General features: G+C 43.8%; 1 protein-coding gene across 2 annotated transcripts in view; it reads left to right on the plus strand.

Annotated features, from left to right (window-relative positions):
- UBE2F (ubiquitin conjugating enzyme E2 F (putative)) overlaps positions 1–22,437 on the plus strand; it is an 80,133-nt gene that overhangs the window by 1,105 nt on the left and 56,591 nt on the right. Inside the window, exons 2-5 of one of the 2 annotated variants that reach the window (XM_069860636.1) lie at positions 3,178–3,311; positions 10,098–10,127; positions 12,610–12,675; positions 20,005–20,072. In XM_069860636.1, the coding sequence (XP_069716737.1) occupies positions 3,194–3,311; positions 10,098–10,127; positions 12,610–12,675; positions 20,005–20,072 (282 nt within the window). In that variant the 5' untranslated portion in view covers positions 3,178–3,193. The remainder of the gene's footprint in view (positions 1–3,177; positions 3,312–10,097; positions 10,128–12,609; positions 12,676–20,004; positions 20,073–22,437) is intronic. The other variant, XM_069860637.1, reaches the window with a different exon arrangement.

Here is a 22,437-nt window from a genome sequence, read left to right on the forward strand (position 1 = left end):
CCCGCAGGAGTAGTGTATCTAGTTGTGGAATTTCCAACATCAGAAGGCTGTGGAACTGTTGGAATGCGTCCAGAAGAAGCCATCAAGATGATTCAAGGGCTGGAGCACCTCTGCTATGAGGACAGGCTGAGAGAGTTGGGGTTGTTCAGTCTGGAGAAGGCTCCAAGGAGACCTTAGAGCAGCTTGCAGTGCTGAAAGGGGCTCCAGAAAATCTGGGGAGGGACATTTTACACACGCCTGGATTGATAGGACGAGGAGTAATGTCTTTAAATGGGAAGAAGGAAGATTTAGATTAGATATTGGGAAGAAATTCTTCAAAATGAGGGTGGGGAGGCCCTGGCCCAGCTTGCCCAGGGAAGTGGTGGCTGCCCCATCCCTGGAGATGTTCAAGGCCAGGCTGGATGGGGCCTTGAGCAACCTGGTCCAGTGGGAGGTGTCCCTGCCCTTTGCAGGGGATTGGAACTGGATGGGCTTTGAGGTCCCTTCCAACCCAAACCATTCTGTGATTCTGTGAAATGCACACAGGAAGTTAAATGCAGACTCTTGATACAGAGGGTGTTTAAATGTGAAGCAAGCTTGCCTGGAAACTGCTTGAGTTCTTATTTCTTGATATCTTTAAATCAAGTTAAATTAGGGTACAAATTATATGAACAAATGTATTTTTTTCCTATCTTAAATTTGACCAAGCTTTTAATGTAGGTGAGTCGTCACTGTTTGTGGGCATAAGGAAACGTGCTGGTTTGTGGTTATTTGGAAAGGCAGTGTCTCTAGGGTTCATGATCTGTGTTGCTCCAAGTAGATGCACCCAGGCATTTTAATTTTTGTAATGGGGATAATGGCTGTTAAAGGATATAGGATGTAATGTGATCGCAGCCCAAGTATCACAGAATAGCATTGATTAAAATACTCTGATCTGTGTGTAGTGGCAATAGCAGATTCTTCATTAGAAAGGTAATGCTGTTGAAATTTTTCATGTTTTCTCTCAGCAGCAGGGCTGGGCGGCCCTTTGAGAGGATCGGGAGGGCTCCTGGGGCTGCCCTGCCCTCCCCAGTCCCCCCAGTCCCTTGAGAGGAGTGAGAGGGCCCACAGGGCTCTCTTGCCTTCCTGCTCCCCACACTGTTGCTAAGTTTGGGGCCTTCCTCGTTGGTCTCTGTTGATGAAATTCAGGGTACAGCTGGAATGAAGCGTCTGTTTTTCATGCCGGTCACGCTTCTATCTGGTTTTCTAGGACTAGCAGTGAGGAAATACATCTAGAAAGGTACTTAGATATTTGATTCTGAGATTTCAATTGGACTTGGCACCTAAAAGAGGGGATTTGTGGAGGGGTGAATTGGGGAATGGAGCCTGCGGTTCACAGTTTTCCTTTGTCTCCTTTTAGGGCCCTGTGTCCTCACTTCCCAGACCCCCCTACTTCCCTCCTCCTCCTCCTCTTCTTTTTTTTTTTTTTGACACCCAGCTGTTGCCTTTCTCTTCTCCAAGTAAAAAAAAGGCTCTTTTTGTCTGCTTAGTCATTCTTTCTCCAGAGTAGTGGGAGAAAACAAACTTCCTGAACATTTCAGTTGAGCAAGTGGGATTTACGTTTGCCCTGAATTTTACTTTTTATTTTCTTGATCTTGAATCTAGGATGTGTACTTGTCAACTTCAGAGAACTGAAGTTCACTGTTAGATACTGTTGTGAAAGACAGCTGTGCTTTCCTTTTTGTTTTTAAACCTAATTACTCGCTTATCTGGTATGTTCTCAACATCCAAGTGTCACGTCAGTAGTTTCATTTCTCCCTCCTGTCCCTTTGCCAGTGTTTTGGTGTTGGCTTGATATTTCCTACAGATCTCTCAGCTTTCTCACAACCTCGGGAAAGCAGTAGGGCCATCTTTTACAGATATAGTGACCAAATAGGCAGGCCAGAGGCTCTATCTCCTGTTATCTCTGGAGGAAAAAGAAGCAAAATGAGCGAGAGAAGTCACTGCTGTTGCAATGGACCTGTTAGACTTCAGGGCTTGCTGACAAGAAGGGAAGAAGCATGGAGATTATACACAGAGCTAAAGCAGACAGATAAATCTTGTATCGAGTCCTGTCATTTTATAGTGTGCTCCTCTCCATCTCAGTGCTTTTATCCGTGCCTTATGAATATCTCTGCTGATTCTCTGTTTTATACCAACAGAGCTGAAGAGCATCCATTTTTGTCTTGGTTACTGCTGCATCGTACCTGTCTGCTCTTCTGTGCAAATTAATTAGTGTAAAGGCTGCATGCTGACTTCTTACAACCTTTTAGCCGTATTGTTTTCTTGAATTAACTAATATGACTAAAGGGAGTGAAGCTAGAGGGTGTGGATCTTGTCAGCATTGTGTTGGTTTTGGCAAAACTGTTAGGAAGAATGAGTTGCCTTCAAGTAGGAGTGATGTCAAGCTGTACTGAGCCATGACAGACTGAACGTTTTGGTTTATGACTGCTTTTCTGTCCACCTCTTACTGTAATTTATTTATCCATGCAGTTATCTTCTGTAGTGGAGGGCCAACACAGCAGAAAATCTCTTCATTTCAGTTATCCAGTCTTTGTATATACCTTCCTCCACCGTTACTTTGCACTGTGAAGGGTTACTGCCGTGCAGCTGCAGAGATAATTGCACTGTTTGCAGCTTAAATCCCTCTCCACTCTCCTCTCTCCCCTCAGCTGACTCTAAGTTCACTTCCTCGTGTTAGAGAGTTCTTCCAGTAACCCCTCTCCTCCCCTTCCTCCCTTTTTTTGGCCAGCCAAAAAATATCTGAATATTGTCACGTGAAGTGTGGATGAGGAGGTTGTCTGGCCAGAGATCTGGCAGGGGTCTTTTCACAGAAGATCTTTGGAAGGGGGGGATGTCAAGTGGCGCTGTACTGCGTGGATGGCGCGGTGAGACAGGGTTGTAAACAATGATGAAAGGCTGACCTTTCTCCAGTGAAACAGAACTTCCTCTGGGGCCAGCGTTCTCTCAGTAGTCATATCTGAAACAAACTCATTCTTCAAGTGCTCTAGTCCGGCCTTGTCATTAATCGCAGTCATGTTAACTGCATATGTCGTGTTCTTTGTTTGACTGCTAAGAATATGATGGCAGTTTTTGAATAAGGAACTGGGGTTTGTAGTCCCCCCACCCCGTGGTGCTTCAGTTTTGGTAACTGACTTTGTTCTCCTGTTTGTGTTTTAGGTTGACGACAGCAGTAATGCTAACTCTGGCAAGCAAGTTGAAGCGGGATGATGGTGTCCGGGGACCCCGTGCATCCAATCCAGCTTCTGATTCAACTCGGAGGGTGTCTGTTCGAGATAAATTGCTTGTTAAAGGTGAAAGGAGTTTTTATTTAAGTGTTTCGGCATTTCCAGTTTGCAGGTGTTGCAGGTACACACTATTAAATTGCATATAAAATCATTGCCAGAAGGATTTTTTAGATCACTTGCGACTTACCTCATGATTTATACAGTAGGATGTGTATCAATGTGTGTTACATCTCCAGCTGCTCTTTGTAGGACAAGTATTGTCATTGAAAATGCGAAACGTAAAAAGCCTCCTCCTTACCCTATTGAAAAATTGATCCATTGTTGGAAATCGTCATCGATTACAATATTACGATAAAAAATTATCATGTGCCTCTAAATGTGTAGGACAGAAACATCAGATTTGACTTGACAGAAGGGTATTTTTTTTCAGCAAAAGCGTAACTGACTGTGACGGGAAAATCAGTCCTAAAAGTAACATCAGTGTCTTGTTTGTCTCTGATGGGTGGATCAGAGGTAGTGAACCTTAAAAATCTTAAAAATAACAAAACCAAGAAATATTTTTCATAGGCCTGGGGTCACTGGAAGTTGAGTATGGAGTAGAGAATAAAAAAAGAAACACTGATTTTTGTAGCACGGTACAGTCTGTTCTAGGCTTTACTGTAGGTTGTTACTAGCTGGTTAGACACTGGTGGGGAAAAAAACCTCAACTTCTTCGTGGGGACAGCTCACTCTTGCTTTCCAGTTTTTCTATAGCGCAGATAATCTTATATTTAAAAATCCATGGGTGCTGACACTGTATTTACTGTGCACTTCAGCTCAGGTTTACTCCCTCTGGTAACCGTTGTGTGTTTTAATGCGCGAGCTGTGCAGATTGATCTCATGGGAAGGAAGGTGTTTAGGCTGATGTTTCTGCTTGGAATGGTCAGCAGTGAACGCACTTTGTTGATGTGTAAGCTGTCACAGTTAGGATTTGTGCCAATCAAATGAAATACTTGTGTTTCCTGGTCTGATTTCAGAGCAGCTTGAGGCTGACCCTGGTGTATCTGCCTGAATGACGCTGCCTGGCTCTAGTGTTACTGGTGGCTTTTCCTGATTACGGTAGATTCTGCCCTGTAACTATGTCCTGGAGCAAGGTTACATTGCAATTGGTGCTGCCCCAGTGCACTGGGAAGTGCCTCAACTGAACTGCAGGAATGTTATGGTCACAATTTCTGCTCTACATTGGTCTAAGGACAAGGAGTTTTAATTCACTTTAAACCCTGATGTGATAACTCTCACAAAGAGCTTGCTTTAGACTTTTGGAAATCCTCAGTTAACTCCAGTTCTGAGGGGGAAGATATCAAGCTGGAGGCATAAGCTCTTTAACCAGGCTAAGCTACAAAGCCAAATTACTAAATATATATAATCTGAGATTTTCATTAACCTACAGGCGTGGACTTGTAGGGCAAAATAGCAGTATAATATAAAAACACTTAAACTACAATGTCTGGTGTAGTGTGAAGTGCCATAAGAAATTTTAGTGTACCCTTAGTAAAAGCAATCATGCTTTTCACTTTAGTTACTAAAACCTTACATATCTCTGCAGGGGAAGAAGAGAATGTGAGCTACAGAAGATCAGTGTTGGCACTATAATTGCTGTGCCCACTGTTAGCAAACCAGCACAGACTCGGTATTGAGCGCATCGAGTCCCAGTCTGACAAATGTTAAAGGCAGGTCACTGCTGGTGTCCTGATGCGTGCGAATATTGGATCGTGATGTGACTGTGTGTAAAAGTCATGTCACGTGGCGCTTCCTAAAGAGTTGTAGGAGCGGCTGCCAGTCCTGTTAGAATGGTTTCTGGGCTGAGATTGGAATTGACAGTAGTACAGCACTTCTGCTGAAAGTGAGAAGGAAATCTAGTGTGAAAAAGATTTATTGAGGATATTCTCTTTGAGGCTTCTCTTTAAGCTAAATGTGGACCGTTCAATTACAAAAGTTTCAAGACTTGCTCCAGCTCTTTAGGATGGATCAGCTGCAGCAACCTGAGTGGAGAGGGACATCTAATGTTGACTGGTTTTATTTCAAGTATGGATCTGGAGGAATGGGTTTGATGAGGAGTGAAGAGTTGCCTGCTAAAGGTGTGTGTGCAGCAGCGATGCTGTTGCCGCTGGGCCAGCACTAGTGCCTTTTACTTTTCGATTGTATGGAACTGTGATAGCCTAGGGTACGCTCCACTTCAGACAAAGCTGGTGTGAGACTGTAAGAGTCGTTGCAAGTAGAAGTTGTTGCTGATGTTTTGTTTAGACCTGAAGTATCGCACGTGGAGATGACAGTTGCCGAATGGCTGAAAGGCTATGGTCAAGGCCCTGATGAATGAATTAACAAATAATCTGTTCTACAAAAAGTAGGAATCCTGGCCATGAGTAAGTAAGGAAGGAGGAGGAGATGAGAAAAGGCCGGGCATGTGCTCTCCTTGTTTGCCTCAGCTAAGATTGGTGCTGGTTCTGTTGTACCTGTTAACGGTGTTAGAACTGGTGGCTTTATTCTACTGTACAAAGCCTCTGAGGTGAAAGAACAAGGGGCAGCAGTGTTGTGCATTAGAAAGCTCAGTGACAGCTGTGCTCTTTCTGTAGCACATCTGGATCGTTTTTGGCCTCAAGGCTTCTGAGTCAGTAGGAGAAGAGCAGGCAGCTGGGCTGTACAGTGTCCTTCACAGCAGCCTATGCACATAGAAAAAATCATAGGATGGTTTGGGTTGGAAGGGACCTCAAAGCCCATCCAGTTCCAACCCCCTGCCCTGGGCAGAGACACCTCCCACTGGATCAGGTTGCTCAGAGCCCATCCAACCTGGCCTTGAACATCTTCAGGGATGGGGCAGCCACAGCTTCCCTGGGCAACCTGTGCCAGTGCCTCACCACCCTCAGCATGAAGAATTTCTTCCTAATGTCTAATCTAACTCTTCCCCCTCCCAATTTAAAGCATGGACACTCAGCTGAGGGTGACTTTTGGCACAGTGCCCTACATCCTGCCTAGCCCTGGGCGCTGTTGATAGTCTATAAACCAAGGTCAGATAGCTGTTTGCCTCCTGGAATGATGATCTTGATGTGCTGGAGAGAGACTCCCCTGTTCCTGATCCACAGTAAGTTCTGATAACCTCAGAAATTCTGCTGACGGATGCCTGCCAGGTTTGCTAGAGGTATCGCCCAGGCACAGCGTTGGGATTTCATCTGGAGGTAAATTTAAGACAGCCCTGTTTGTGTTGACAGGGAGTCCAGGCCAGGGAGCTATTACAAGATCTCTTTGAAGGCTGTGTTGTCACACTGATAACCCTGCAGTGCTTGAATGTTTCATGTACGCTGACTGGGAAATAGATCCATGTCATTTTGATGAGGGGCTAGATGGCCCTGGCCCCAGACACTTATCAGTGTAAGCGATGCTTCCAAACTTTTAAAAGCTTGGCACAGACCAGCTCTGTATATCTGCCAACTGATACTGGATTAGAGCAGGAAATAAGTGATAGTTTGGGTATGATGTTAGCTGTTTGCACTGCATGAACGGGAAGAAAGTTCAAAATTTGCATTGCAAATTCTTGTAGTAAAAAAGTTGGAAGTATATGAGCTATCAACAGGGTGTCGGCAGGTGCTGCTGTCCTTGGATTTAGTGATGGGTGCGAGTCGATTGGGCTTTTACTTCCACTTCTGTGAAAAGGTACTCTTAAAATACTGATACCCTTTGTTATTTCTAGTCTGTCTCTTTGATTGCTTGGGTGTCTGTTAAACATTGGGAAGAAATTGTTTTCCTGTGAGAGTGAGGAGGCCCTGGCCTGGGTTGTCCAGAGAAACTGTGGGTGTCCAATCCCTGGAGGGGTTCAAGGCCAGGTTGGATGGGTCTTTGAGCAACCTGATCCATTGGGAGATGTCCCTGCCCATAGCAATGGGGTGGAACTGGATGGGCTTTGAGGTCCTTTCCAACCCAAATCATTCTGTGATTCTATGATAATATAAGCATTGGGAAGTGGAAGGACAATGTAATCTCTTACTGTATTGAAAAACTTGTGGTATTAGGCAGCTTGTTTGACTTGTGACACTGATCTGTGTGATCCTACAGTTCAGAGGAGATAAGTAGGGAAAGCTATGAAGATGGATAACAGTTAAGAGGCAGACAGCGTTATACTGCTGGAATTTGATACCTAGAAAATGAAGCTTTAGTCAGAGTGTCAAGGTATTCCTCTATAGCAGTCTTAAAGCTGTACATTAAAAGGGGACACAAGCAGGAGAGGGGGCTTATTGGGCAAAAACAGAGAAGTGAGCATTGTTTTGGCTGAGAAAGTTGATTTCAGTTGAGGAAATAATGCTTTCATTTTGTGTTCTTGAACTCAGAGTCCAGTGGGAGGGGTACGGACTGGCTCTGTGGCAAGGCGAGTAGCCAAAGTGCTTCTGTATTCTGACCTGTCATGTTGGGCTGGGGGAAGAGAGAGGCCCAAGAACGTGACTGGTTTGTGCTCTCCCGAATATAATATCCGAGTGGATCTCCTATAAACCCATTCACGTGTGAGGAGTGTGTGTTCCTATTTCTGTCCTGAGCATTGTCATGGGTAGGGGGACTTATTGGTTGTGAAACAATTTATAAATAGCTTTGGTTGCTAGTGTTGGGGTTAGCTTTCTCCTGATTTATAAAGTTCCTAAGCTATTTCTGAGTCATAGTCAGTTTGCATTCAACTCGTCCAAAGTCTCTGGTAGGTTTAAGTTAACCCTTGCTTTTTTTACTCTTTTTATGATTTAAAATAGCCTTTAGGACTGTTCAAGCCAGTGCAAATCAGGGATGCTTGACTGCAAGGGGAATTGCGATGGTCCACAGTGTTCCTGCACTGCTGCTATGCCAGCGCTGAGCAGGTATTGGCGAACGCTGGTTTCCTGTGGAAGTTCAAGGAGGTTGTAGTGAAGTGGGTGTTAGTCTCTTCTCCCAAGTGACAAGTGGCCTCAAGTTGTGCCAGGGGAGGTTTAAATTGGACATTGGGAAAGATTTCTTCACAGAAAGGGTTCTCAGGCACTGGCAGAGGCTGCCCAGGGAGGTGGTGGAGTTCTCATCCCTGGAGATGTTCGAAAGACCAGTAGATGAAGTGCTCAGGGATGTGGTTTAGTAGTGGTCAGGTAAGGTTGGACTCAATCTCAGAGGTCTTTTCCAGCCAGATGGTTCTGTGATTCCGGAGTGCTTTCACACACTTATTTCCCAAGACTTTGGTTATCCAGTTGTCTTGGCATCTTAAGGAATGGTGAGGTGCCTGGCTGTGAACTGAGGCACTGATTATCCACCCAACACTATGAAAAGCAGTCAAATTGGATTTTCTTTACTATGCAGCTGTAGTTACAGTCAGTTTTTGAAAGCAGATGTGAGAAAGATTTTGAGATTAAGTTTATTCTTTAATTTAGTGAGGCTTTTTGAGCTCTAGGAAGTTGAGTGCATTGGTGCTCTAATTGTTGCTTCTGTTTTGCTTATTTACAAATCTGTTAAGCCGTGCCAGTAAGTTGGCAGACTGCACAAAGGACATTTCTTACGGAGAATATTCTTGTCAGTGGTGTTGATTTATGTAGAAAATACGTTGCTCAAAACATCAGAGCCAGAATGATGTCCAAATGTTTGCTTTCTGAGCAGAAAAACACAGCAATTATTTCAATGTCAAGTCTGTCATTACCAAAGAGTGATAGAATTTGGAGAACTTGCAGATGCTGTAGCTTTAGCCCATTAAATGTGCTAGTTATGGGTAATCCCCAGTGTTTATATGGCACGGTTGATAGTAACATGTTTCCATACTTGATGTTACTGTAAGAGTTTAGATTATTGAACCAAGTCCTTACCTGCTTTTTTTTAATAAAGTTGTTTCATTTTTGGTTTCAGTGGTTTGCTGCAGAGTTGATTAGAAATCTTAATTTTAGGGAATCTGCTATTGTTCCCAAAGCTTTGGTGTGGATTGGTTACTACAGCCTTCCCACGTGATTGCACACCCTTCAAACAGAGAGCTCGCTGTTCCTCACTCATGGGTGTCAGCACCTTCCTTTTCATGTTTTCACAAGAAAATCCACTCATTCTTGTGCCAAGACAGAGGGAACCACAGAAGCGTGAATGCATTACAGGAATTTCTGACACTTCAGGGGAATGATAGGGGTCAGAAAACTCTCTACCAAACCTGACAGGAGGCAGATGTGAGGCCTCGGCTCCAGAGCGCCGCTACAGCTCACCCATTGCTGGATTTGAACACGCTCTGTCCTGCTTTCTGCCTTTCCCTGCCTGTCTTTTTCTCATCATTGAAGCGAAGGGTGAGCAGGCTTCATTAAGTTGAACAACACACAAGCACAGAAAGCAGTAAGGAAAGCAGTCAACACCATGAAATAAGAGCCAGGTCCTAAACTGTGTGCTCCAGTGACGAGTGATACTGCCTCCCGCTATGAAAGGCTGGTGAGCATAAAGAGAGAGGGGTGGAAGAATATTCTTATGGTGGTTCTGCTCTTGTGCATTGCAGGCTGTAGAGTTCTGGCCTTCTGTGTTTTAGTGTATTTAGTATAAACAAGTCTGGAGGTTTGGGTGATGCCACTCATTGAAATGCCAGCGCTCTGTGTGTTCAAAGCCCTGGTGCTTTAGTCTTGGCAGAGCGGAACCTTCCAATCGCGGTAGGAATTGTTGGCATTGTCTGTGGGGCAGATGAGCTTTGTTAGTAATGAATTGCATGGCTTAAAGAGAAATTTCAAAGTGCAACTTAATTATATTTTTAAGTGGAATTTGCTTTGCAGGGTGATTGAAATTAGATCTGCCAGTTTGGGCTTCAATAATGGCTTCATGCTTGCATAAATAACAGTATTTTTTTTTTTCTTTCAACAGAGGTTGCAGAACTTGAAGCTAATTTACCTTGTAAGTATAGCATTTGATGGCATGCATTTTAATCCTGAACAGAATATTTTGACTGAAGTATGAATGCTAGTTGTAGTTGTTAACTTTAGGGAAAGCTGTGCAAAACTCTGCCACCTGGACTAGAAGAGGTTTTCTTTGTTGCTCCCTCTTAACGGGTTGTGGAGACATGGTTCCCTTGTTAGCATCGCTTGGAAGCATTATTGACCTTTTGGCTCTAGAATTTGCTTGGTGCTTGAGTGGAGCTCGTAAAATACCTAAAAGGAACCGAAGAGCGCTTTTACTGCCTCGCTCCTGGTTCTCCTCCATTCTCTCATTTCCAAAATAGGAGATGTTGTTTTAAGGGCAGAGCAAATGGCTTGGTTCTCCAGAAACATATTGAGCCAACCTGGTGCTTTTTCACTTCACATGCAAGGTGTAATCTGATGTGCTCGTTGATAGTGAAAATACTGATGAAAAAGTGGGTTTTTTTCCCCAGAAGTAATCCATATTCCTTAAAAAAAAACCAACAAAACCAAGGTAATGTGGTTTTAGTCCTGGAATCTGTGTTATGCTAGAAGATGAAAATATTAACGGCCACTTTAGACTTTTAAGAGCACGAGGTAAGTGGCTCAGTGCTTTTAAAGCGGAGGATAGATAGTTCAAAATCAAGTGTATATTCTCTGCTCTTTAGCTTTGGAAAGCCTAGTTCTGTAATAGAGAACAAAACAAAAAGCCCTGTTATAAAGGGGAATGAATTTCTGACTGCTCTGTTTGTCGCTGAGGGTGGATGTTGACGGTGAAGCCAAGTTGTTGCTGGCGCTTCTTTTCCCTTCAAGTGTTGACCAGAACAGCATCATTCTGCCATGAGTTCTTGGAATACACACAAGGACTGCAAATTATTGCCTTGTAAGCTCATAGGTACGTTCAGAGCCCTTCACTTGTGCTACATAACTACCTGTGGTGCACGTTGCTGTTTCAGAGTAATCCAAGATGTTTTCCGTGCAGGGAGAGAGGCGCGAGCTGCCTGGAGCAGACCGAGAGTGTACACACGGGTCACTACCGTGCTGTGCATTCACGCTGCCTTGACCATATGCTTATATTGTAGAGAAAAACAGTGAACGTTCTCTCTGATTGTGCTGACAGGTAGCTCAAGATGTTTCTAGTCTTTCCTCGTGAAAGGGAAGCTTTGACCATATTATCTCTACAGGTTAAACCTCTGAGTGCTACTTGTGATTGGTGTCTTCTGTTTGGTAATGATTTTAAACCCAGATCAATGCTTGGATCTCAAAAACCAGGCTTTCCAGTGTCAAGGCTGCCTGATGAGAGGAACTATGAGGGTGAAAGATGCAGAACAGAAGCAGCAAAAAGGGAGGGCAGGAAGAGGCATTATTTAACTCTTCCTTTTCTCTCTGCTGTTCTTTCTTAATGGCAATTATAGAGCTCTTGCTTAGAGTCATTTTGACTTTTGTTAGATTGCTTTGTATAGACTCTTTGGTAGGATAACAAACACCTAAGAAGCTTTTATCAGGGTTTGTATTGACTACAATGTGAATGCATTACTAGGGTTTGTGTACAGCGCCTTGACTACAGAAAAAGAAGAGCCAGCTTTGTGGGTTAAGAAGCTAAAGGCTGCATAATATGGATAATAATGTATCCATGGGTATAGCCATCTCCTAGTGGCCGCTTGACAGCTTATCTGCCCCAGTGAAGAAAGGCCAGCTTTGTGCATAGGAAGGCAACTTCGTGTCATCAAATGCAAACAAAGGGCTGTTATGCTGTGACCTTGCATCCGTTGAACTGAAACCACTGAATCGTTTAATCAAATTGATGTGTTTTTTTTTTCCACACTTATTCTTCATTCTCACTGTTCTTCTTAAATTCGTCTCATCTGAGGACAAAAACTTAGTGTTTGGTTTGCTCTGACACTCCACAGCCTTTGCTGTTAATGTGTGTAATCAGTTATGCTGAAGGACTTGTACAATATGACAGCTGAACCGAGACTTCACTGGCTTTTGGGGGAGGCTTTCAGTAAAACCTGTATCTTGTTATAACTTACAGGTGTAAATAATCCTTTCTTGACGTAGGGCTGTGGCAACATGGCCTCTTGCAGCTGTAGTACATGATCAAATGCTATGGGAGGCTTATTGCCATTAAAGAACTCATAAGGAAGAGATGCTTATCCTGGGGGCTGCGATCTTAACATGCAGCCAGTATACGTACAGAAGACTAAACCCTTTGATGTTTTGAGATCTTTGAGATGGCGTGGTTTACTGAAAGGAAATAAACTTCTTCCTCACAGCTCAAAGAAGTGAAGTCCTGTTACTGCAGGTGACCGGTAACTGAAAGAAAGAAGTGCTTAGAAACAAAGTGTAGGAGGAAATCACTTGACAGGAAGGTAGGGATTAATCAGGGAGTGAATTTGGAGAGTGTGAAAGGTGATGTGCTTGCTTTCCTAACAGCGGAAAAACAATTGTCTGATAGAGATTACTCTTTTTCTTCACAGGTACATGTAAAGTGAATTTTCCCGACCCAAACAAGCTTCATTACTTTCAGCTAACCGTAATCCCAGGTAATTTCTTTAAAAGCCTTACTTTTGGTTTTGTGTCTGTTGATCTTTAGGAAACACAATTCCAAGAGCTTGCTCAAGAATCCTGTAAAGTTTCCAGTCAAAGAAAGGCTGCCTGTAGTGCAGTGATTATTGCATAGAGGCAGTGGGGAAACCGGGCTGGGTTTTGAGGACTGGATACCAATAAAAAAGCCCTCAAAACTGAGCAGGCTTAGGAATTGTTGAGACATTGTGTTCTCACTTTGATTGAAAACAGTTTTCTCTCCCAGCCAATTTCAAACCGCCGTGTTTAGTTGCTGGGAAAAATCTTGCACTACGTTTAGAGGAATTATGTTACAGCCTTTTTGAATATTCATTCTTTTCTGCTGGTTGCCTGAGTCTGCAGAGTTGGAAAGGTGACGTTACATGTGTAACACTATGGGAAACTTCAAACTGTGTGTGTCTGAAGATGCTGAACAGGCTGGAGTCTCTTAGTCTTTGAGTATTTGAGTATGTTGAAATTAGATCTTTTATTATTAATACAGCTGAAGTGCACTGCAAAGCTTCTGCTGGCGAGCTGTTCAATAAAAACAAAACCTCAGACCTACATTTTTTGAGTTCATCACTTCCACATGAGCTAACAGCCATCTGAAATTAGAGTTTGCTGCCGTGGCTGTCCATTTTAGAATAGGAAGTTGTGTTTTCTGGATGAATTTGCATGGAAGATCATTTAAATTTCACATGCACTTTATTTTTGCTGTGTTTTACCTTTGAGACTCTGTGCAGGGATTTGAATGAGAACGTTGCTGTGTTCAGTACGCTGTATTGTTTTGAGTCAGATGTGCCCAGAGCAGGATCTCTCTGCCACCTTGTTCTGGGGGTGCTGACTGGTGAGAAGCTCAACGTGAGGTGCTCCCACAGCCCAGAAGGCCAAATGTAGCCTGGGCTGCCCCTCTACTCTGCTCTCATGAGACTTAGCCTGCAGTCCTTTGTTCAGTTCTGGAATCTCCAACATTAGAAGGATATGAAATTGTTGGAATGGGTCCAGAGGAGGCCATGAAGATGATCTGAGGGCTGGAGCACCTCTGCTATGAGGACAGGCTGAGGCAGTTGGGGTTGTTCAGCCTGGAGAAGAGAAGTCTCTGAGGAGGCCTCAGAGCAGCTTCCAGTGCTGAAAGGGGCTCCAGAAAAGCTGGGGAGGGGCTTTTTACAATGGCCTGGAATGACAGGACAAGGGGGAATGTCGTTAAATTGGAAGGGGGAAGATTTAGATTGGACGTTAGGAAGAAATTCTTTGTGATGAGGGTGTTGAGGCCCTGGCAGAGGTTGCCCAAGGAAGGGCTGGCTGCCCCATCCCTGGAGGTGTTCAAGGCCAGGTGGATGGGCCTTGAGCAGCCTGGTCCAGTGGGAGGTGTCCCTGCCCATGGCAGGGTGGGTGGAACTGGATGGGCTTTGACGTCCCTTCCAACCCAAACCATTCCATGATTCTGTGTGTACGTTTTCTGTAGATGGTAATAGCAGAATTCAGATGCAGTGTCATAGTCATCCCGATGTCTTACCTATACAAATAATGGTTGACACTTCACAGATTGGTAGGAATTTTTCTAATAATGCCGTATCTCAAGTCCAGTGGGCACTAGATGTCACTGTGGCTGCTTTTTACTGGTGCTTACTCCATGGTGAAAATCTTGGGTGGTCTTTGTTACCACGTCTATTCATGGGACTCCCTGTCGTGATTGAAAAATGAGTTAAGACTGCCCTAGTCAGTGTAATCCAAAAGAAATGCAAGCACTGTTACAGAACTTCTCACCTCTCATTCCATGTAGGAGATGTATTCACATCTACTTGGTGAGAATTAAGTCTGCTTGCACCGAATGTCCTTCAGTTCATGTGATGCTGCTTAACTGTATTTTGAAAATGAGTTGCCTTTACAAGATCATCACCTTGCAAGTTAGGGATGTCCTGAATATGAAGCAATAGCTTCTGCGTGCTAATTCTAAGGTGTTTAAATACTTAGTCATTCTTTTTGGTCTCTCAGCTGCTGTGCAGCAAGATGTTGCGGTCAAAAGACACTCATTGAGTGCAGAGCATGGTTTTTGTGCGAGCTTCGTTGCTGAAATGATCTTGGGAATGAGATGATCTTAATTAACATTTTGTTACTCTAAATATAGCTGCACAGCTGAAGTCTCTGCAGCAGTCTGACTGGAGTAAACATCTATTTTCAGCTGTGCATAGTTCAGGTACGGAGTCTTGTGATCAGCTACTGCTTAGCACAGCTCTCTAAAGGCAGAAGGTAACACGTACCAAGAAAATCTTTGTAGCTTTCTGATTCCATTAATTATTTAGGGTATTCTTTAGAGTATGCTAAATCTTAGTTTTCTTGGCAACAGCAGACAGGCAGCAAAGTGGTTACAGAATTTTCCTGGTTCAAGTGGCCAAAATCTTTGCCTGAGGCAAGTGTTTTGCAGTGTCTAAACAATGCTGCATGTTTCTTGACAGTTTGGAGGAAGAGCCAGTTTCCTTCCTCCCAACTGAAACTGTCTTTTGCATTGAGGAGCTGAGTTACTTGTAGAAATGCTGCTCATACACCTGGCTATTAGTGGAGCTTTTGCAAATACCTCTGCAGATTTCCAGCTGTGGAACAAGAGCTAGATTTAGTGCAGCTGTGGTGCCAGGGAATATCTCATGTTGCCTTGCACCTCGAATCCTGTGTTCAGTTTTGGGCCTCTCACTCCAAGAAGGACATTGAGGGGCTGGAGCGCGTCCAGAGAAGGGGAGCGGAGCTGGGGAAGGGGCTGGAGAGGAATGGTTATGAGGAGCAGCTGAGGGACCTGGGGCTGTTTAGCCTGGGGAAAAGAAGGCTGAGGGGAGACCTTATCACTGTCTGCAACTGCCTGAAAGGAGGTTGTACAGAGGTTGGTGCTTTTCAGGTGACAGGATGAGAGGAAATGGCCTCAAGTTGTGCCAGGGCAGCTTCAGGTTAGACATCAAGAAAAATTTCTTTACTGAAAGGGTTCTCAGGCCCTGGCAGAGGCTGCCCAGGGAGGTAGTGGAGTCCCCATGCCTGGAGGGGTTTAAAAGATGGGTAGATGAGGTGCTCAGGGATCTGGTTTAGTAATGGACAGATATGGTTGGACCTGATGATCTCAAACGTCTTTTCCAACCAAACGATTTTGTGGTTCTATGATTGTCTCTATTAGGACTTGGTACAATCAGTGTGTGTGAGCCCCAGGGGTAGAAGTCTGCACAGCAATGACGTTCTTGCTCCCTTGCTTCTCAGAGTTCTCAGTTTGCTTATCTGCAGTTACAGAGATTGCATCCTTCCGTGACGAATCTGTTAATTGGGTGCTAATTATTTTGTATTTATATTTTATGTTCAAGTTCTCTTATATTCTGAATTCTGTAACCACATTTTATAAGGAGTCTTACACTAAGGCTGTTTTTGCAAGCAGCCGGGTGTCAGGTTCTACGAAGGTTCTGACTCAATGTGGTTTTTAACACTAGGAATGCCTTTTGTGGTCAGCGTTTTAGCCTTATGTTACTGACAAAGCCCATTTTTATGCAGTTATTTTGAATGCAGCTGATCTTGAGAGTGACAGAGGCTTCTTTAGATTCTCACAGCAGGTTAATTTGAGAAAGAAAATAAACTCTACCATCAAGCATATACTTTCAACCCCCTTGCTCTCTGCTTCTTACAATAACCTTTCTTGGGAAGTATTTAATGTCACAGAATTAATCTGGTATCAGTGAGTTTTAAATGAAAATGAATTTGTAGAAAATCTTGGAAAGGCTGGCGGCTTATTTCACATAAGAAGTTTACTTGTGCTCAAGACACTTGGATTCCTGCATATCGCAGCTTTCTGCAGTGTACCAGGCGTGGATCAGACTTGAATTTTACTCCCATTCTGTGATTTTATGATTCTGTGCTCTTCCTTTTGCCATCTGAAACAGATGTTCTGTCATTGAAAAATGCCCTTATGCCACCAATTGACTCTGTTCCTGGTTTTGTGCCAGTATGTTATTAGATCAAAAGCTAGGAAAACCAAGGAGGATAGATGCTTATAAGTTGGGCAGCCTGCTGCATGGATATTGGGAGCGCAAAATTGGAAGCGCAAAATTGGAAGCTGAGATTAAGCCATGGTAATGACCTGGAAAAAAGGAGAGGTGAATTTAGGTAGCTTGCACATGAAGAAACCTAGAGGAATGTGTGGAGTTAATGTGATTTTCCTGCAGCTCCCAGGCTGCTGGGGTAGTTCAGGGTTAGTGTGAATATTTTAGAGTCCCGTTCTTCAGGGAATTAAGAAAGAGCCTGTTTTCTGTTTTGCGTGCCATGAAAATGGCAAATGTTATGAACACGGCTGAGCGTTTCAGCGCAGCTGATTCAGGGAGCTGCTATCAAAACCACATCCTTTGTGGCCTGTGCTAATTACCTTGCGTTTTCTTTTAAAGCAACGAAATAATCTGGTTTATGGTTTATTTTCATAGCACTTTTAGTCATCAAAATACATTTCAAACACAAACTAAGATTAGAGCCAGGGTAGAAGCTGCCCTGGGAGGTGGTGGAGTCCCCATCCCTGGAGGTGTTTAAAAGATGGGTAGATGAGGTGCTCAGGGGTGTGGTTTGATAGTGGATAGGTGTGGTTGGACTAGATGATCTCAAAGGTCTTTTCTGACCAAATGATGCTGCCTGTGCTGGGAGTCGATCGCTTGCCTTAATTTTCCTGCGTGCTGCAGGGGCAGTGGGCCTGGTGTTTCCAGCATGCACAGACGTGAAGCGTGGCTTTTCTCTTGCTGTGTGACTGGCAGGAATCTGACAGTCTTTTGGCAAACTCTCCTGCCTTGGAGCCATTCTGGAGTGTTTCTTTTGGACAATTGCATTACAGCAGAGGTTCATTAAATCTGAGGATTTTCTTTGACATAAAACACATGTAGATTCATCCATCAACAGGCATCTATTTCACATTAGCAGGGGTGGGATATGAAGACTGGCTGCCCGCTTTGCTCCAAGTCCACAAATCAAGGAGCAGTTGAAATTAAGGCAAGGAAAATAATTTTCTGCTTTTTAACGGGGCTGATGATTCTCCTTGACCTCAATGTACCAGCAGCAGGCTTCTTCCTGCACCAATATATGGGCATTTCATGTGGTTGCTTGTGTTGTGAAATGATTGCTCGGTGCAACGTGATTTCTTGGTTGGGAGGTGGTTGATCCGAATTCCTGTTTGGGGTTGCTGGCTTGGTTTAGTACCATCACCGAAAGACCCATCTGATTCTTTTGAGCGTGATTTTTATGAGAAATAGTATTGTACATGGAAATCATGGAGATTCCTGGGATTTGGTTAAAAGGCACAATTGCAACATGCTAGATAGTGGATACATCTGTGTTTTGTGGTGTAACTCAGTGGTGGTTGAACTACCAGGTAATCATTCTTGTTCCTTCCTGGAACAGTCAGACTCTTGCTTAAAACGTTTTGCACATCTGATAGGGAGCAGTTTCATCAAAAGGATGTTGGTATAACTTGTCTTTCACATGTTAGAAATGGCTTTACTGATTTTTATCTTAGTGTATTTGAAAACAAAAGATAAATGCTTTTATCTTGCCCTTTTTCCCCTAAAAATCAGTGCATGTGCATTGATTTTCTGGTAAAGTTTAGCATGCCTGGGAAGGCTGCTTTAATAAATCAAGAGCACTTCAAAATTTAATTGGAGTGGAAATGGAGAACGTAGATGAAAAGCATATGTTCTGGACAGGTTATTAAAGTGAGATTTGCAGAGACCCAGGCTTGGAGCTTTGCGCCACACGTTTCAGTGTGGTGGCAGCTGTGAACATGACTGTGTGGGGTGAGGAGGACTGACTGTTCTGGTTTTGTGTGCTGTGCCTGCACTGCTGTTGCAGTTCAAAATCTGATGCTGTTCATGTGCTGTTCATGGGCACAGCGTGCGATTAGGTCTTATCTCTGGCAGCATCAGCTTTCGGTGGCTCATCTCCATCTACAGCTGAGGGTTTGTGGTGTTTGACAGGGGGATGCCTGCTCCTTTCAGTGAGTCAGCTGATAAGAGATTGGGAAGAGCAGGAGAGCAGGAGATGGCTGCTCTAATGTGATTGTGGAAGTTACGATGTGGTGAGGCTGTAGACACTGACATCTGAGCAAGAGGTGATGTTGGTTGGTAGGAGAATGTAGGAGGTCACGCTAATCTGTGGGGACTCGGAAGGTGGCAAGTCTGGAAGGTAACATCCTGAAAATGGGTTTTGATGACCTGTAGTAGAGGAGCTAGGTTTTTCGTGGTTTGCAACAAGCTAGATGATAGTAAAAGTTTTCTTAGAACTCTAAATTGCTTCACAGAATGCTCCTTTACATGAAAACCCTCTGTCATACAATGGTAGCCAGACTTCTTAACCTTCCATCTTTCACCGTGTCTCTACTGTGTGATACAGAGAGCTCGAGTACTCAAGGCAGCTTAAGCCTGAGCATTCCACGAGTGTCCGAAACACCCATTGTGGGCCAGGCACCTCTCTGTTTCGCGTTCTTAGTGAAAGAAATTAAAAAATAGCAATGCCGGACAGACACATTTCAGATCATTTGCAAGCATTTCAACTTTCAAACGCAGCCAGCTCAAGAGTTGCAGGCTGACTGTTACCCTATATCATCATCTCTGGTTAAATGCAAGTAAATATGTTCAGATTTCATATTTTAAAATACAGCCATTTTAAAAATTCAGTGTTGTGTCTGAGGTTGATGGAGAGGCAGGCAAGTGTTCCTAACTGATACACCATCCTAAGATAATTGCAATGAAAGAGCTAACTTGCTCTTTATTGTAGTACACTCTGAAGCGTGCTCTTGCACACCATTATTTATACTATGCATGATATGCGATTGCTAGCACAAGTCTGGGAACAATGATGGAGCAGGATTTAACAGGCATTAGCAAGGGAAGTACACATCCAGCTCATTCTGAGGATCAGTGTTGTGATACTGCCTGCCGTGTTGCCAGTGTGTGCCAGAGTTTTGTTCGTACAGACTGGAGTTCAGTCAGAGGTTCCTCTAGCTTGGTGTTGCCTGGTCCGCTGGTCAGGAAGGTGGATTTTCCAGCACCGCTCTGGGACTGTTCACTCTTCTGACCTTACATTTCTGCTGTTAAGATTTTGGGAGTGGAGGAAGACGCTTTTTGGGAGTGGAGGAAGACGCTATGTTTATGTTATCTGTGGAGTGGGTGGAAGCAAGTGTTACGCTATAACGAGGTTAAATGTTCATAGTAACCCCATGCTGTTGTTTAGATCTCCGTCACGACAGATATATAATATGATATCCATTATTTTCTCTTACTTAACTAGTTTTCTTGGTTTTTCTTGTCTAGATGAGGGCTATTACCAAGGTGGAAAGTTTCAGTTTGAAATTGAAGTTCCTGATGCCTACAATATGGTGGTGAGTATTTGTCATTAATCTCATAGTAGTCATTTTAGATTTCCCTTCCAGGGAACACGACTTAAGAGGGAACTGGACATTGAGACTAAGAAAGGTTCTTCTGTCTGTTTCTGAAATATCAGGGGTTTGTAGAAAAATCTCGTTGCTTGCAGGTTTTGGAGGTCATCTGAGCTCCTGTTCAAAGGTGGGGCACTACTAAAAGTGGGATTTGGTTGCTCAAGGCCTGGGCTGGTTGGCATTTGGAAACCTCTTAGGGTGGAGATTCCACTGCCTCTGTGAATTGGGCCTCTGTTCCAATGTTTAATTGTCTTTGTTGTGAATTGTTTTCCTTTATCAGGTCAGAATTTCCATTTTTGCAGCTTGTCTGCAGCCTCTTGCTTTCTTACTGTGCTTTCTTACCTCTAAGAAGAGCCAGACTCACATTTCCTCTATACCCTCCCAGCAGGGAGCTGTAGAGAGCAGTAAGGTCACCAGCTTCAGCCTTCTTGTCTCCAGGCTGAACAAATCCAGGTCCCTCCGCTCTCCTTGTACTGTGTGTGCCCCAGTCTCATTGCCATCCCAGTGGCCTTCTGCTGGGCTCACTCCAGTTTGCCAGTATAACTGGTACTGGGGAGTTCAAACTGGGACGTGGTCATCCTCGATGCTGTGTTGTGGGGCTCAAGGGGTGGGAATAATAATTTCTCTGGGTATTCTTTTGCAGTCCTGTGTTTGCAACCAAACAGCCCTGAGGCTTTTATTGACTCAATGATATTGTGTCTTAGAGAAAAGAATAAGTGTTTTCAGCTCTTTGGCAGAAGCTGTTTGGCAGTGCAGGTGAGTCAGGCCTGAGAGTCTTCCTTCTGGCTGATGTTCCACTCTCATCTGTTCTCTCCTATTAATTATTCCTGAGACCAGCTCTTAATGATTTTTGTTAAAAAGAATAATATGTGTAAGAGAGATTTAAATAGGTGAAGGGAAAGTTTTCCTCGTTTTGTTTCTGTGGGGCCTTCAAACTGCTGCTCGTAGTTCTGATACTGGACTTGGGTGCTCAGTCCCTTTTGAGAGCACGCAGTGGAGGATGTGGGAAGCACAGATATGGTGACAAGAGGCCTCTTTTGGCACGTTCTTCCAGTTCTGCTGGTTGTCTCACAGGTAGTTTAGTATAAGTATCTTTAAAACATAACAATTTTGGTGGTTCTTAAGCAAACAGCTTTTCAGAGGACCTACAGATGGTTGCGATATTTGATTGCAGATAAACAGAAAGCTCCAGACAGCTTGGCCTTTTCAAGCATGAGAAATGCTGGTATTTCGTTATTGTACTTTACTGAAATTGCAGAAGCTTGCATGGGAGGGGAGGTGCAATTACAGTAAAAATAACTGCAGACATTGTTTTGAGAGTTGAGCTGTCAAAAGAACAAGAGTGACTCCAAAAATGGAAAGCAATTGAGGCTTACATCTGATTCTCAGGAAGTACACCTGCCACTCTGTGTCCTGATAGTTGGATATGTAAGGAAGCTGAACTTATTTGAGCATTTGAGTTACAATATTTGCATTTAGGTCTGTGAATTGCTGGAAGGAGGCCTCATTTTCTTTTAGTTAGAACAGGGTGGAGAGTTTTGCTTGGTTTTGTGACTTTTTTTCCAATCTTTCTCCTTTCTGTATTCTTACTTTTGGTGTTGGTAGTTCAGAGCTCCTCTCTCTGAGAGGCTGAAGAATGTTTAGAGGGGGCTACAAGAGAAATGTGTCCTGGAAGACCCTTGGTATTTGTGTTCAGATGCACCAAGCCTAAATTCAGCATCTTGTATTGGTAGCTGTTGCAGTCACAGCATTATTTACATACATGTACCGAGCAAGTACAGTGGTTGGGGACGTAGTAGTTTGGATTCCCAGACTGAGCTCGGAGAACTTAACCTCACCAAAGAATTTCTTACTGTAGTACTCTAAGGCAGAATCATAGAATCACAGAATGGTTTGTGTCAGAGGGAACCTCAAAGCCCATCCAGCTCCAACCCCCTGCCATGGGCAGGGACACCTCCCACTGGATCCGGTTGCTCCAAGCCACATCCAACCTGGCCTTGAACATCTCCAGGGATGGGGCTGCTCTGGGTAAACCTTACAGGCGATGGGATGAGAGGAAATAGCCTCAAGTTGCACCAGGGTCTGTGCTATAAGGACAAAGGTCATCATTTAAAGTTGTTCTGACTTGGTTGAATCATGCCATCACATACCTGAGAAACACAGCCTTCATGTTCTATGCTGTCTAATTTTTTAGGCATCTTCAGTAAAAGCAGTGTAACCACTGTGGCAGCTGGGCGCAGGGGAACAACAGTGCACAGCATATACATGCATAATATATACTCGTCCTGATTTCTCAAGGTTTTGTATT

This window comes from Phaenicophaeus curvirostris, chromosome 7 (assembly GCF_032191515.1).
Source record: "Phaenicophaeus curvirostris isolate KB17595 chromosome 7, BPBGC_Pcur_1.0, whole genome shotgun sequence".
Taxonomy (NCBI): Eukaryota; Metazoa; Chordata; class Aves; order Cuculiformes; family Cuculidae; genus Phaenicophaeus; species Phaenicophaeus curvirostris.